We start from the raw sequence: 15,681 nt of genomic DNA, 5'->3' as shown, positions 1-15,681 counted from the left end.
GACCTTAGGGCCCAGGGCCCCCTCGGCCCCCCCGGCCCCCCCCCCCCCCCCCCCCCCCCCCCCCCCCGCCGCTGAGCTCACACCAGGAGAGAGGCCTGTTTATCACTGTGGGTGGGACCCAAGCCTGTGGGGAATTGAAAAGAAACAGCCAGCTTAGGTTGCTATTGTTTTGTTTAAACAAACTGCTGGCGGGCAGGACTTGGAAAGGAATGAGGGGGAGGCTGGGAGCGCAGAGGAGGCCGGGCTGGGCTGGGCTGGGCTTCCCTGGCCTCAGCTCCCATCCCCCATCTCTCAGTCTCGCTAGGGTGGCCAGAGACCTATTTGGGGAGAGTGGCTGCGAGGCCTAGGGCCCTCCCCACCTCTCCTGGGAGAGAAGGGTAGCCAGGGGAGGGGCCTCTGTGCCCCCCCTCGCCCCATCCTGGCACCCCAGTGCCCCCTGGCCACGCCCCGCCGGCCTGATACTGAGGGGAAGGGGGCTGTGCTGGGAAGAGAGAGCGCGCGCTCTGCTGCGTCTGACAGGCTCCTCAGCAGAGGGAGGGAAGGGGCAGGGATGTCAAAGGACGTGAAGGAAACAGAGGGAGCGGGGCTTAATGTGGGGGGCATCCACCCTTCTGCAGTCTCCTGCCCCTCCTTCCGACCCAAGGTAACCTAGATGGACACGGAGGAGCCTGGGGGAGAGGGACGTTCTGGCAAAAAAGGCCCGAAGTGAGAAGAGCCGGAGGGCAGGCTGCAGCCCAAAGGGGAGATTGGGTGGGGGAGGCTCTGGAATGGGGGAGGGGCTTGCATTTGGTAAAAAGTCAACCACACCAGGGTTTGGGTCACCCAGGTGACTCTGAGAATCTCCACAGAGAACTGAGAAGAAATCCCATGCTCCCCCATCCCCATCGCCCCCCATCCGCACCCTGAGCACCTCTCTCGAGGGGAAGGAGCAGGGTCTGCACCAGAAGGGCTCAGTGGAAAGGTGGCCAGGGCACAGTTAGGTGCTGGCAGAGTCGGTGAAGAGCCCGCTAATCACCATCATTTAGGCTACAAAACCCCACACCTAGGGGCCGCAGGACTCCCTGGCGTGGCCCCGGGGCCCTGAGCTGTGGCGCAAAACCAGGGCCCCAGCTCCAGTGCCTTTCTTCGGAGCATCTCCCGGTCCTGCACGAATAGTAATTAATACCTGCCCCCCCCCTCCCCGGGATCACCTCAGGATCCCACAGACACTGAGCGGAGGGGAGAAGGGAGGGAAGGGGGAGGGAGAGAAAGAGGGAAACTGAGGCTGTCCCACCGGCCCAGGGGGGTGGGCTGCGTCCCGTCGAGGCTGGGGGGAGTAGCTGCCTCAGAATCAGGCAGTCCGGCCTCCTCTGGCCCTTCCTTGCCCTTCTGGCTGCTCAGGCAGCCGTTGGCTCAGTATTCTGAAGGCCCCAAAGAGAACCCGAGAGGACGGGCAACCAGTGAGGATGGTCAGCCCCGCCCTAGATCTGACCAGACCCCGCAGGCCCCAGAGGTGCGTCCTGGGCCCAGCCTGGGGGCACAGATGGTGAGAGTGGGGCAGCCCTTCTCGAAGGGTCCTGTCAGGCTCTCCAGAGATCAGGGGTCCATCCCTCGCCACCAGGCCACCCTCAGCAATGTTCGCACCTGTCCTCTCTCCCCAGACCCCGAAGGCACCATTCCAAACCCCACGACCCGTTCTGGCAGCGTCCCCCAGGACAGCCAGACAGCTTCCTCCTCTTCCATCCTACTCCCTCCGAGAGAAAGAACTCAGCAGAGCCCACCTGGACTAAGTGTGACGGCATGGCCTCCTTGCGGCCCCGGGAGTAACCCTCGCCTGTGCCTGTCTCTTATTTTCAGGGCGCTGACATGAAGAAAGGGAAGATCCAGGGCCAGGAGTTATCACGTGAGTAAGACCCTCCAGCGCCCCTTCCCCCAGCCAGGGCAATGAGGGTGACCACAAGAATCATAGCAATACAACTTTATGTGGACGCTTCACAGTGTGCAAAGCGCTCATCCAAGACTTTACTTGGACGTTCTGATCTTATCTTCACAACTGCTTTTTAAGGTCGCTACCATCAAGATCTCCATTTTAAAGAGAAGGAAACTGAGGCCCAGAACCACCTGCCCCACGTCACACAACCAGTAAGGGATGGAGCCCACAGTAACCTGCAGGGCTCTGTGGGAGAGAACCCAGAACTAGAACCGCAGCCCCTTCATGGGATTGGCAGGTAGCTCTGGTTCCCCTGCCCCAGTCCCACCGTGTGGCTGCGGGGGGCTGCGTGGAGCCCCCTTTTCTCTGATGCCCTCCTCTTCCTCCCCCATTCTCACCATCAGCTCGCCACCCCCCCTCCCTCTGGGATGCCACCAGCAAGGGCATGCCCTCCACTCAACTTGAAGGGGATGCTCAGGTGGTGAGCTGGCCTCTGGCAAAGGGTTGAGCAAGAAAAACCAACCGAGGGCTTCCCTGGTGGCGCAGTAGTTAAGAATCCGCCTGCCAATGCAGGGGACACGGGTTCGAGCCCTGGTCCGGGAAGATCCCACATGTCGCGGGGCAACTAAGCCCGTGCGCCACAACTACTGAGCCTGCGCTCTAGAGCCCACGAGCCACAACTACTGAAGCCCACGTGCCTAGAGCCTGTGCTCCGCAACAAGAGAAGCCATCGCAATGAGAAGCCCGTGCACCTCAACGAAGAGTAGGCCCCCCTCGCCGCAACTAGAGAAAGCCCACGCACAGCAGCAACGACCCAATGCAGCCAAAAATAAATAAATAAAATAAATAAATTTATTAAAAAAAAAAAAAAAAAAAGAAAAACCGACTGAGCATCATGGTTCCGTAAAGCAACGCGGACTCGGGCACCAGATGGGCCTGGATTCAAAGTCCAGCTCCACCACTGACCGTCGGCCTGACTTCACCTCTCAGATCCTCAGTTTCCTCATCCAGAAAATGGCCGTGACACCCACCTTACCAAGTTGTGGTGAAGATTAGGGAGATGTCACAGGGAAAGCACTTAGCCAGGCCCTGGCCCTGAGACGTGGCTCAACAAGTGTGTCCCTCCTCCTTTTCTCCTCATGCCTCTCATCCCTACTTTTGGAGGGAGACCTCTTCAGGAAGCCCTAGTAAGACGGGGTTGCATCTCTATCTCCCCCGAGGATAAATTCTCAGCTGCATAGAACCACTGAGTTCCCTCATTGGTTGGCAGCGTTTGTAAAAAAAGCATCAGTTTACCCACATGTACACACACGCTGACAGAGACCCTCCAAAACAGCCTCAGCTCCCATATGCCCGTCGGCTCCGCCAACACCTGCACCCGCCCCAGCGTAGACCCCAATTCACACAAATTCACATGGCTCCTGGCACACCCTGTGCTGTTCTCATTCTGCGGGCGTGCACGCACACACACACACACACACACACACACAGGCACACACACATACATCTGCTCTGCAATGCAAACACCCAGGGAGAAATGAATAGTCAGGAATTCCCCTGGCTGTGGGCACTCCGGAGGCCCCAGTGGCCAGAAGCACACCACGAGGAACGTTTCCACAGCTTTGAGCAGCAAGTGGCTCTTGTCTAACGATCAGGAGAGGGAGGTGGCCACAGTGTACCCGTACTCCCTCCCCCCAGCATCCTCCTTGCAAACACTTCATCCCCACCCACCCCCAGGAAGATGCCTGGCTCCTTGGAAAGGGTGATGAAGGGAGCAAAGGGGAGGAGGAAGAGGCCCACACTCTTGGAAGGAGGCCCAGCTGGAATGGCCCGCAAAAGTCGGCCTGCAAAACCCCAAGGCCCTGCAGAGACTTGGGGGAAGGATGAGAGATGTCCCCACCCCGCTTCTCCCCCGAGAAAGAGTACCTCCCGCACAAAGAGCGAAAGGAAGGGAGATAGGTATTCTCCTCCGGAAGAGCCTGCGTCGGTTCCCGGTGCCCCGAGCACCCAGATCCTACAGCTTCCATGATCAAACCTTTGAACCGAGTCCCACCCACCCCCGTAACCACTTCCAGATCCTCCGGATCCAGCCAAGAAATTGGCTTCTTTGGGGATTGAGTTCATAAGGAAATGCTGAAAAAATAAATAAAAATCCCCTGCCAAAAACACTCGCAGAGGAAGATGAGTTTCTCTTGAGGGAGGACATCCGTCAGGACAGACTAAAGCAAAAAGAGGACAACGCCAACACCCGCTGGCCCAGAAAGGCCCAAGAGCCCGGCCAGCACCCAAGACCTTCAACCAGCCCACACCTCCTCCTCTCGCCACTCCAGATAATGTGCTTCTTGAATGAAGCTGCTGAAGATGAGATCCTGCCAAAGATAAATCCTAATGGTTTGCAGGGGGTGGGCCCCCAGCTGGGACCCCAGGAGGGGTCCATGAAAAGGACCAAGAATGATTCTCTTTCCCCCTGCCCAGAATAGCCAGGAACCCCTGGGTACTGTGGGATGTGGAGCCCACCCTCTCTCGTTCTTCTACCCACAGCCTACCAGCCTCCTTCCCCACCAGCACAAAGTGGCTTCCATCGCTAACAGTTCTTCGTCTGTCTTCAGGAAGGAAAGACCATCTCTCTCTTGCCTAAAGAAAACAAAACTCGAGGTAAGGCCTTCCCATCCTTCAAAGCCAGGATGAATTCTGGGGTGGAAGTGGATGCTTCGTGCATTCATGGGGAAGTCAGGACCTTGACCATACCCATGAGCCTTGGAGGTGGAGTCAAAGGGTGGTGTTTCTTGAGAATAAACCGGGATGAGTGTCTTCAAAGAGATGTTGGCATCAGATATGGTCTCCCCCCAGAAGCAAGTTCCATCGTCCTAGATGGTGGCTTTAGCGGGGTGGGTGGATCTATAAGGCAGGGTCCCAAAGGGAGTAACTGGAGCCTAAGAGAGAAGCATCTCCCTCAGTAGTTTCAAATGGCATGTGCAGGCAGCTACCCCACACCACTTCTGCAGGTAATTGTACCCTAGAGTTGAGTCTGATCTGGGCAAGAGGGCCATGTGGAATGCCACCCTGCCGGTCTGTCTTCATTGGTCGTTAATTGCTCTGTGCCATCGCAGTGGTGGGGCGAAGACTTCCCTGGCCATGCCGCCTCCATTGGCTTCTCTGAACGGCCCTCCTGGAACTCTTCAGAGGACCCATTTCCCACGGCTTCCCAATGGCTAACCCAGGCTGCTTGGCCTTGGTCCTCCTACCACCAGAGCTGGGGAGCTGGGGAGCCCGGGACACCTGGCCCCTGCAATGCCGATGCCACAGGTGACTCACCTGACCCTGTGTGGGCCATGCCCCCTCTCTGAGCCTTAGGTTTCTCTTCAGGAAAGTGGGAAATAATAGTAATCCCTGTGCACTCTGTGACCCACTCCACCTCCCTCCCCCCAGACAAGGGAAGGAAGAGAATGTGGAATGCACAAATGCCAACTTGGGAGCACAAAGGGCACATCCCCCAGGCTGACAGCAGGGTGGGTGGGTGTCATCAGCCATTTCCTCTTACCCAGGGACCCCTAACCAACCTCCACCCACTGGGAAGCCGGAGAAGGTACTTTTACAAGCCTACTGCCCCAGGCCCCAGAGGAGAGGAGGGGAGCATGGAGCCCTTCAGATGTGCTGAGCAGGGGCCACCGATCACAGGAGACTCTGGACTGCCCTCGAAGCGGAGTTGGTGCAACGTTTCCGCTGGTGAACCTTTCCCCAGGTGCCCCCAGCACCTTGCCAATCTGTAAATCTGTTTAAATGGCTCTGCCAAAGACACCCTTTCAAGTCTGGATACCAAGAGAGAAAGGAAAGAAAAACGTATCTTGCCCAGGCGAAGATCAATTTCTCCAATTCCCTGGGTCCCCCTCTCATCATGGAGCCTCTTCCACCAGTCCAAGCACTGTGATCTCCGGGGGCTAGAAACTAGCACCTCAGCCCACGATGCTTCCCCACACGTGTGGGAGTCGCATAAACTAGGGCAGTACCTCCAAGCACCACTTTAAATGTCAGGGTCACAACTGTCTCCTGCAGGCGCCTCCACAGGACCCAGTGCTCTCCGAGGGCCGGATGGATGGGGAAGGAGTGTTAGGTGATGCCTGGAGGAGCAGTGAAAGGGACAGAGGCCATGGGTGCTTTTCCTATGATATCAGCGGCAGGCAGGGAAGCTGGAAACCCATCAGGCCTGAAACTCATTATTAGTCCCTGTGGATCTTCGCCCAAACTCCGGTCTGTTGTGCGCTCCCACGGCCACCCCACTTCCATCTACATGAAAACTTAGGAACCGGACTTGCCCCTGGACAGAGTCCCTTTGGCTTCCATGCTGTTTCGTTTGCTGCCAGAAATGGAGATGATAAAATTATTCTCGCGGATGAAAGCTCTGGCCGGGGTTCCAGCCATACCACGTGACGCCTTCCATGTGCCCCATACTAAGGGCTTTGGAGAGAACACAATCCAGGACACAGGGAAAGTTCCCTGCCTTCAAGGGGCTTACAATCTCCTTTGGAAACACTTAAATAATGATGCAGAGCAGCATATACTTAAGCACTTAATTGTGTTTCTGGCTGTACGGACGACTGGAGATCATGTGGACTTAGGGACAGTCCTGTCCCTTCCCAGGATCCTTTTCCCTCCAGGATGACACACCCTCTTCAGCCAGCAAGAGTGAAAGGTATTTTACTGCAAGGTGAGGAAATGTTGATTTCCAGTCTCTAGCTAGTGATTTGACTTTTAAGCAAGTCAGCTAATGTCTCTGGGCCTCAGGTTCCTCAGCTAGAAAATGAGGGGTTGGATCTAGATGATCTACAAATCCATATTATCCTGAGGCTACTTGGAGGAGGCCGGGCATGGGCCAGGTCCTGGAGAAGGAAGAGATTTGAATTCTTGAGTGAAGGAAAAAGGGAGCTCTGGGCTGGGGAAACTGCAGAGGCAAAGATTGTTTTTAAAAATGAGAAGGAGGCCCCATGTGATGGTTATGAAAGGAGAAAGTGGGAGAAGGCTGTGGAGGATCTCAGAAGCTCGGCACAGGTGTGACTTTGGTGGGTGCCCTGGAGAGCTGCTGGAGATTGCCCATGGGAGGAGTAACATGCAAAAGCCACTCTTTAGAGATGACAGCGCTGGAGTGGTAGGCAGGATGGACCAGAGCGAGAGGACGGGAGGCCTCCAGAGGCCTAGAGACGTGTGGTGTGGATGAACCCAAGGGACGACTGTAACAGCAGAAAACACCCTGTTGTACGCCCTCAGTCACCTGCTTTTCTCTCTTCTGTATTTCTTTACGTTTTTCTCTTGCCTGGGTCCCACTTCCCCCGTGAGACTAGACAGATTCCTTGAGGGAAGAGCTCACCTCTGTCTTTTCTTGTTGTTGTTTTTAAGTATTTATTTATTTATTTTTATTTTTTTGGCTGTGTCGAGTCTTAGTTGTGGCACGCGGAATCTCTCTTTGCGGCACGCAGGCTCTTCGTTGCGGCGCGAGGGCTTCTCTCTAGTTGTGGCCCGTGGGCTCCCTGACCAGGGGTCGAACCCGCGTCCCCTGCACTAGAAGGCGGATTCTTTACCACTGGACCACCAGGGAAGTCCCCCACTGTGGACTTTGAATCAATGAGTGTGTTTGTATGGGGGACACACCCACGTGTGCCCATTCAAACACACACACACACACACGGATCTGCACATTCTCACACCCCACATTCACAAACACACGGTCAAGTTCCTTTAACACCCGCATAGGCAGCCGCTTCTGTGAGCACTGTGCCCGCAAATGACGATTTCGGTGTGCACACCCTCCCTGTCCCAACGCCGAGCCAGCGGGGCCGCGCACGCCCAGCCTCTCCGCCAGCCTGCCCTGCCCCTCCTGGACCTGCCCCTTGCCCGACCGTGCGGGGTGGGCAGCACAGCGGCCGCCATTCCCCCGGGCAAAGGAGGAGAGCGGAGCCCAGAACAGTGAGGGGCTTGGCTGACCGAGGGTCTGCAGTTAATAGCAAGTTCACTTCCTTCTGCTTTCCGGGGCAAGGCTCTTTGCAGCCGTTCACCCACATTCCCTCTCCCCCAACCCCGACCACCAGACTTCTGGGCCCTGGTGTGGGGACCGAGAGGGAGCAAAGCCGTCCCGCTGCCTTGGGTGGCCTCGGCGACGCACCCACACGCCCCTCCCCTGGAGGAGGGCTGTGGCCCAGAGCCGCGTGGGGGCCACAAGTCCCGGGAGCTGTGGTCTGTGCCATGCCTCACCTCAGCACCTCGCCCGGGGGGTCACGAGCCCACGTCGCGCCCCTCAAGGGTGAGCCAGGGGAATCCCCTGCGTGCCACAGCTCAATCCAGAAGCCTCTCCAAGGCCCTGAGTGAGCCCAGAACCGTGCCACAGAGCCAGGGGAGCTAACAGGCCACGTCAGGCTCGGTCTCGCCTCCCCAGGCTGGCCTCGGGGACCTGCAGAGGGGCTGCTCCTTGCAGAATGGGATGGGGGGCGGGCAGAGGAGGGTCCCTGGGCTCCGGACCAGGCAGCCAGAATCTGCTCCGCAGAACCACAGGCAGCTGAACTGAACAGCTTCTGGGCGAGCCACCCACCCACAGGGGTCAGAGAGGAGGGACAGGCAACTTGCCACGCAGTGGGGTTGAAGTCCTGCTTGTGGCATCTAAAGGCCTGCGGGGCACCGTGGGTGATTGAGGTAAGGGGCGCCGTGGGGAAATGTTTGAAAGCACGGGCCGAGGGCGTGAAGGCAGCCGAGGGCGTGAAGGCAGCCGAGCTCCAAGCAGCGTCAGCAGTAGGAGGCATGATGCGGGGGGCCCGAGGCGGGGAGGAAATCCACCAGGCCTGGTGGCAGTGAGGGGAGACACAGTGCAGGCCAAGCAGCAGGGAAGGGGGCCCTGCCTGGAGACCAGCCCAACCCAAACACACACAACACACACAGACACAAACACACACAGCCCACTGCCCAACAGCCCCTCTCCCGCCCCCCATGACCTCCCATGGTGGTTCACCTGGCCAGGCCCCAGGAGCCCCGGGGCCCAGCCCCCGAGTCACCGTGTGGGCTTGTGTCAGGCAGCCCTCTTCTGCCTCCGAAGCGCCCCACCCACCTGGCAGAGCGGGTAGGACTGGGGGCCTGGCAGCGGCCCAGATGGGGCCATCCCGGGCAGCTCTCAGACAGGCGCCCTGGCTAGGAACCGCCTGCCATCTCCACAGGCCCCAGGCAGCCCTCTTCCAGAACATGCCCCCGTCCAGCCCAACATCAACTGCCCAAAGCTGTATTGAACAGATCATCGGGAAACCACAGATGACCCCCCAATTTCACCCGCAACTGCAGGCAGCCATCACCACCACCAAATGCTGGAATTGATAACTGGGGGCTAAATGGACCATTTGGAGTCTCCACTCTTCTCGCTCCCTTCCCCACCCCTGCCCCCAGCCACAGGGCGGAGTGAGGAGGCCTGGGTGATCCGCTTACTGCATAGTTAGGAATTGCACTTCTGCTCTCCAGCTCTCCTGGGTTCTCCTCTCCAGAGGAGCCGGGGGTAACCCCTCCCCACCTCAGAAAATCCCCCTGGCATCCCCCCCCTCACTCCCGCCAAAGTCAAAGTGGTCCCCTTGCCCCCAAGCCTCTCAAGCCAGCAGGATCAGCCCCTCAGCAAATATTCTCCAGAAGTAATTGGATGTGATGGAACGAGGGCTTTTCAGCTCCTGAGTGGAAGTCTCTGGATGTCATTTAATGGCACAAAAAATAAAAGGCTCGGGCCTCCCACCCACCACCGCCAGGACATCATTAATCTCAGCAGAAACGCATCAGCATGCCCATCACCGCAGCCAGCCCCACGAAGAGCCAGACAAATTACAGACCTGAGCTGGGCGCTCCGTGGGACGCTTATTAGGCTGGTGTTCAATTTTTATCTCTTCTTCAGGGCCACTGTCCCCTGCCAGGAAGCACTTGTGTCCCTGCACAGGGGGAGGGCAGGGAGAGGCCAGGCAAGAACATGGCTGCCTTGGTTAGTTAGACGCAGCTCCCGGCCTGGGGTGACAGGGCGGCTCCGAGCCAGGTGCCGGGCACCGTGAGTCCCAGGAGAGGCTGAGGGGGCCCCCCAAATGGGGGCCTCCCTCCCAGCCAGAGGGGGGGACACTTGAGGGCCCACTGAGGACCAGATGACAGGTCAGGTGGGAGCAAGGACACAAGGGAACGCTGTCCTGTGCTGTTGGAAGTCTAAAGAGCAGGGCTGCTGGAGAGACTCCAGGACCACTGCTGGGATAGGACCTCGTCTGCCAGGGCTGCACACTGTGCTGCTGGCTGAGGCCACCCTGCGAAGGCCTAGCTTGTTACTAGTCCATTGTTAATTGTCCTATATTATAAACTCGTAGAGGGCAGGAGTGGCGCCTGGATAAAGCCACCCTCCCCCACGCCTGGCAGACCCCGGAAGCAGCTGTCAGTGTTGTGGGGCCTGGATCCCAGGGTCCAAGATTTCCCTCCAGCTCAGAGCTTCTGAGTTCTAGCCCAGGTGCTGTCTACCCAGCTCTCCCGAATCCTGGGGTGGCTGGGGTGTGCTAGACTGGGTTTAGCATCCCCTTCTCAGTCTCTTGGATGCCTGTTAACCCCGATAAGCCCGATGGGGGTGGTCCAGCGCATGTGATGAGCCACTCCCAAGCAGTGGTAAGCCAGCCCCACAGATCTGGGAGGCTGGGGGTGAAGAGATGAACTGTCAGGTGCTGCCCCAGGGCCATTCCCGAGCGTTCCAGCCTTGCAGTCCTCAGGACTCAAACTCAGAGGATGAGTCTCTATGAAGGCCCTCTCCCAGTTGTTGATGACAGGGGTCATTCACCTCCTCCCAGTGTCTCATAGAGATCAGGCTCAGAACACCCCCTCCCCACGGCTTTAGATGAGGTGACCTAACTTTCCCTGCTCCCCGCCTCCGGGCCCAGGTCTGGAACATCTCTAACCTCTAACATCTTCCCCATCAGTGCCGACCAGTAAGTGAGCAAACGGCCTCTGCGTATGGTTTAGCTGGAGGGAAGCAGCACCCCCTAGGGTTGTGCAGGGGCCCGCCTACACATCGTATGCGGCAACCCCGTCCTGAGGAGCCCAGGCCTCTGTGTTCCAGCCACTGGCTCAGGAGACACCCTCCTCCTTCCTCCCTGTGGCCGGAGGCCTCCTGCCACAGAGGCCTTTGAAGTGTACTCACCACCCCTGCCCTCATCCCAGGAAGAGCCCGTCCAGGGTGGGTCCAGGGTACAAGGGGAGTGGCCCGAACACAGGCAGCAGTGCCGCCCTCTTCCTGCATGGCAGCAGCCCCCCCTGCAGCTCAGGGAACCGAGCAGTGCCATACAGGAAGGGGCTTTCCACAGAAAGCGGTGACCGCAGAAGCCACAGCCTCCAAACTCCTCATCTCTCCCCACACAGCCCTGAGGGCCTGACTCACCCCTCTTCCTTCTAGAACTTGCACAGGGTCAGTTCCTCTTGCCCTCTGTGGCAGGAAACGGAGGTGTAAGGAGTCACAGCCAAGCCAGGGGAGGAGGCCGCAGAGGCTAGCAGCCAGGCGGCACTTGGGCCCCCTCTCCTGAGCGATGGGGCGGGTTTGCAGAGCTGCCCAAGAAGCCCAAGGACCCCAGCGTTGTCGGAAATGGGACCCGGAAGGAGCTGCAAGGCCCCCAGGGCACTCCTAGCTCAATCAAGAGAGCAGACTGCTGGGAGAGGGGAGCAAGATCTCCCTGGGAGCAGGGGATTTCTTTCCGTCAACTTGCTCTGATCTCGTGATGAGTTTCAATTCCCTCCCTGACACCCGGTTCCTTCCTGCCCTGCTCTGTGGGGAAGGCCCCCTTGTCCCCGTGCCTGCCATGCACCAGTTCACCCATGACCTTTTCCCTGGCGTGCAGGCACACACACACGCACATATACAAGCATGCACACACGTGTGCACACACATGCACATATACAAACATGCACACACGTGCGCACACACACACACACACACACACTTTCCCAGGGTCATGTTAGTACAATTCTTTTCCAGCCCGCTGGGTGCCCTGGGTGCAAAGGCCACAGCCAGGCGAGTACCTGCTCCCTCCTTTCTCCCTCCCTCCCTCCCATCCTAGTGGAAAATCCCCAGCATTGGGTCCTACAGCCCAGCAGAAGCCCATCCCATGCAGCCCTTCCCCCAAGAGAACTCCCGAAGCACCTATTTTCTAGGCCCTCAAAGGCCCAATTTGAATGCACAACCACATTCACAATTACAGCCAGATAAGACCTGAGGGAACCCGTAGAGGTCCTCTCCCCCATTCGTGCCCCTGAGAAGCTTCCCCACCGGGACCTGGTCTTGTTTCCCAAACCCTGGGCCTCAGGCACCCTCAGCACCACCATCCCATCTGTGCACTAGGAATAAAAATAGTCTCCTCTTGTGAGGATTGTGTGAATATGTGTGGAGTTCCTAGAACTGTGCCTGGCAGAGGAAGCACTATATCAGTGTTATTGCTATCATTATTATTATTATCATTGTTTTGTTTCTTTGGTTTAAAAATTGTCCTCTCCTTGAGACCATCTTTGAAATGCAAACAGATGGGGGTGTGTGGGGGGGTGGCAGGTGGGGGGGACTTGCCTTCTTCATTGCTAAAAATGGAGGTGGGTACAGACCAAGGACCACAGGTGGATAAAGGGGCAGCTCAGGGAGGAATCTAGGCTGCCGGCCCCTCACCTCCTGCTCTCCGTGTGTTAGAGATTACTGTTCTCCGTTAGTTCAGGCTATATCAGCCCCTGTCTAGCTCTGCTCCAGGCAGGCTCTACCCCTAGGACTCCCTCCAGCCAGGGAAGGCTGCTAGATTTTAGGGGAAAAAAACCGGGGGGTGGGCAGTGATGGTGGTAAATAAATAAATAAATAAATACAGGATGCCCAATTCAATTTGCTAGTATAAGTATGGCCTAGGCAATATGTGGGACATACTTACACTAACAGAGTGTTCGTTGCTCCTCTGAAACTCAAGTTGAACTGGGCAACCTGTATTTTATCTGGCAACCATCCACCGAGGGTGCCTGAGGCCCAGGGTTTGGGAAACAAGAGCATGGGAATATGCCTCTGACCACTTCCCTCAACCTCTCCCCCGTGCCTGGGGCCTCGCCCTCCTTGCCCTGCTGCTAGGCCTGTTCACACTTGTCCCAGAAGATGCACCTCCCGCTATGCCCCTGTGTTCTCTCCCCCTGAGGGGGCCCCTCTGACCTGGGCACCCACTGGACTTCCCCAGGGTCCAGGCCGGGAACGTCTCGCCCACACTCCGCTCCCCTCCGGGATCCAGGTCCTCAGGGCAGGGAGAAGCAGCCTGGCCATATGCCCTGCCTCTCACCTCTGCCACAGCCAGGGAAGGAACCCTGTCGCACAAGGTCTCCTGGGACTCTGGGGGAGGTGGCCGGGCTTCTGGGGAGGAGATTGGAAGAATGGCATAGACGCTTCTGCCGAGCTCAGCCCCGGCAACTGGGCTGACCAGGTATGAAGAAAAGAAGCATTCAGGCCTCAGTCAGGACAGCCTGCAGGAAAAGAGGGGTGGGTGGAGGAAGTGGGCAGCCAACCTGACTGGGCATTTCCTTTCTGCGTACGAGTGAGAAGGCAGAGTTCTGCCAAATAAAGGCCTGGAGAAACCGACCAAAGGCCATCCCCGTTGTCCTCTCGGAAGCGTCCTTCCCAGACGCTGCTAACATCCAGAGGCTGCCCCTGCAGCCAGGAGCCAGAGGGCACCCCCAGGCATCTGCTGCCCTCAGACCGATGGCCACAGCCGCCCCCTGCTCTCTCCGTTCCCCACAGCTGGCCTCCCTCTCAGGCCCCTTCCAGCTCTGAAGTCCACGGTTCTCTCTCACTACTTCCCTGTGGTCTGTTTGTCCTTCCAGGCTCTTGGAAAATGGACAGATTTCTGAGCTGCTTCCACCTGGGCGAACCTGAAGCCAGCATCCAGTTCATGACCCAAAATTACCAGGACACGCTAAATCACCAGGCTCCGGGAGGAAGCAGTGAGCCCAAGGACAAACCCGAGCTGAGATAACTGCCCACCAGACCTCAGGCTTCATGTTGCAGGTGTGTACACAGTGCTCGCCACCCATGGTCTGGGTATGGAACCCTTTCTCTTCCAAAAAAAAAAAAAAAATCATCCAGGGCTTAATGGTTGGATGTTCTGTTTCCAAACCTGTCCTCCTTCTAAAACCAAGAGGAGGAAATCAATTGATGTCCAGCACTGGGGCCTGGGGCATTCCTGTAAATGCAAGTGGTGGTGGGGAGAAGTGGGGTGGGAAGGATGGACAGGCGGGCGGGGGGGCATCTCTAGCCCTGAACGATCACTGAGGTACCATGTGACCTTGAGCAAGTCACTTATCCTCTCTAAAATTCTGCTTCCTCAGTTGTGAAATTGAGGGAGGAAGAAGAGGCGGGGGTGGGGTGGGGTGTTGGTTTATCACCATGGTCCTTTACAACTCTGACATTCATTTAACAAACATTGTCAGCACCTGGTATGTGCCTGACCTCCTGCCAGGTGCTGGGGTTACATGTATGACCAGGGCAGGCCCAACAGGAGGCTTGCTTCTTGGACCTTCCAGACTACTACGGGAGGGCAAACTTTATCAGATGACCACAAGCAAATTCCAGCAAATGTGGCAAGTGTTATAAGGTGTAAAGGCGACGCTCTTTGTGATGGGGGGTGGGGGGTGGTAAAGGCTCAAAAAGCCCTCTTCTTGGGCTTCCCTGGTGGCGCAGAGGTTAAGAATCTGCCTGCCAATACAGGGGACATGTGTTCGAGCCCTGGTCTGGGAAGATCCCACATGCCGCAGAGCAACTAAGCCCATGCACCACAACTACTGAGCCTGTGCTCTAGAGCCCGGGAGCCACAACTACTGAAGCCCCTGCGCCTAGAACCCGTGCTCCGCCACAAGAGAAGCCACAGCAATGAGAAGCCCACACACTGCAACAAGGAGTGGGCCCCGCTCTCCACAACTAGAGAAAGCCCACGGCGCAGCAACGAAGACCCAAGGCAGCCAAAAATAAATAAATAAAAAATAAAAATAAATAAAAGAAAGCTGCCTGCTGACTTCAAAAACAAAAACAAAAGCCCGGGCTTCCCTGGTGGCGCAGTGGTTGAGAGTCCGCCTGCCGATGCAGGGGACACGGGTTCGTGCCCCGGTCCGGGAGGATCCCACATGCCGCGGAGCGGCTGGGCCCGTGAGCCATGGCCGCTGAGCCTGCGCGTCCGGAGCCTGTGCTCCGCAACGGGAGAGGCCACAGCAGTGAGAGGCCCGCGTACCGCAAAAAAAAAAAAAAAAAAAAAAGCCCTCTTCTTCCTGAGGAAATGATGTTTAACTTCAAGGCTGAGAAGTGGGGTAGGGGTTAATGATGAGTGGGGACAGGGGACAAAGAGGAGAAATGACATCTCCAAGCTCCCGTGGCTGATGGGGGCAATGAAAGGCCAAAATCATGGCCACCTGGACAGATGGACAAAGGCCAGAACAAGCCAGGCCTTGTAGCCGTGTTCACGTTTTGGACTATACCCTGAAAACGATGGGGAATCGTGGAATGATAAGTAGACTGGAGGGGAGAAGGGGCATCATCTGATTTATGCTTTTAGAAAGCTGTGAAGAAACACCTTGCTGTCTGCAAGGAAAGGATTTTCAGCGTCTTGACTGCCCCTGGAGGTTCTCTGAAGGTCTCTTGGCTTTCCCACCCAAAACCCCCTTGGAGGCACCTCTCTGCTACGGTCTCATTCATAGGCTAAACTCCCCTGCCCTCAACTCCAGTCCCCTCAGCCCTACCCCTA

At 57.4% G+C, this 15,681-nt stretch overlaps 1 protein-coding gene across 1 annotated transcript; it reads left to right on the top strand.

Annotated features, from left to right (window-relative positions):
- Positions 1-550: 550 nt before the first annotated feature.
- Positions 551-13,923, top strand: LOC102978652 (phosphatidylethanolamine-binding protein 4). The gene is given in 4 exon segments (XM_028484630.1): positions 551-643; positions 1,837-1,882; positions 4,451-4,564; positions 13,772-13,923. Coding segments are annotated over 4 exon segments (405 nt in total).
- Positions 13,924-15,681: the final 1,758 nt, after the last annotated feature.

This window comes from Physeter macrocephalus, unplaced genomic scaffold (assembly GCF_002837175.3).
Source record: "Physeter macrocephalus isolate SW-GA unplaced genomic scaffold, ASM283717v5 random_200, whole genome shotgun sequence".
Lineage (NCBI taxonomy): Eukaryota > Metazoa > Chordata > Mammalia > Artiodactyla > Physeteridae > Physeter > Physeter macrocephalus.
The sequence above is the reverse complement of the archived record's forward strand: the minus strand, read 5'-3'. Positions and strand labels throughout refer to the sequence as shown.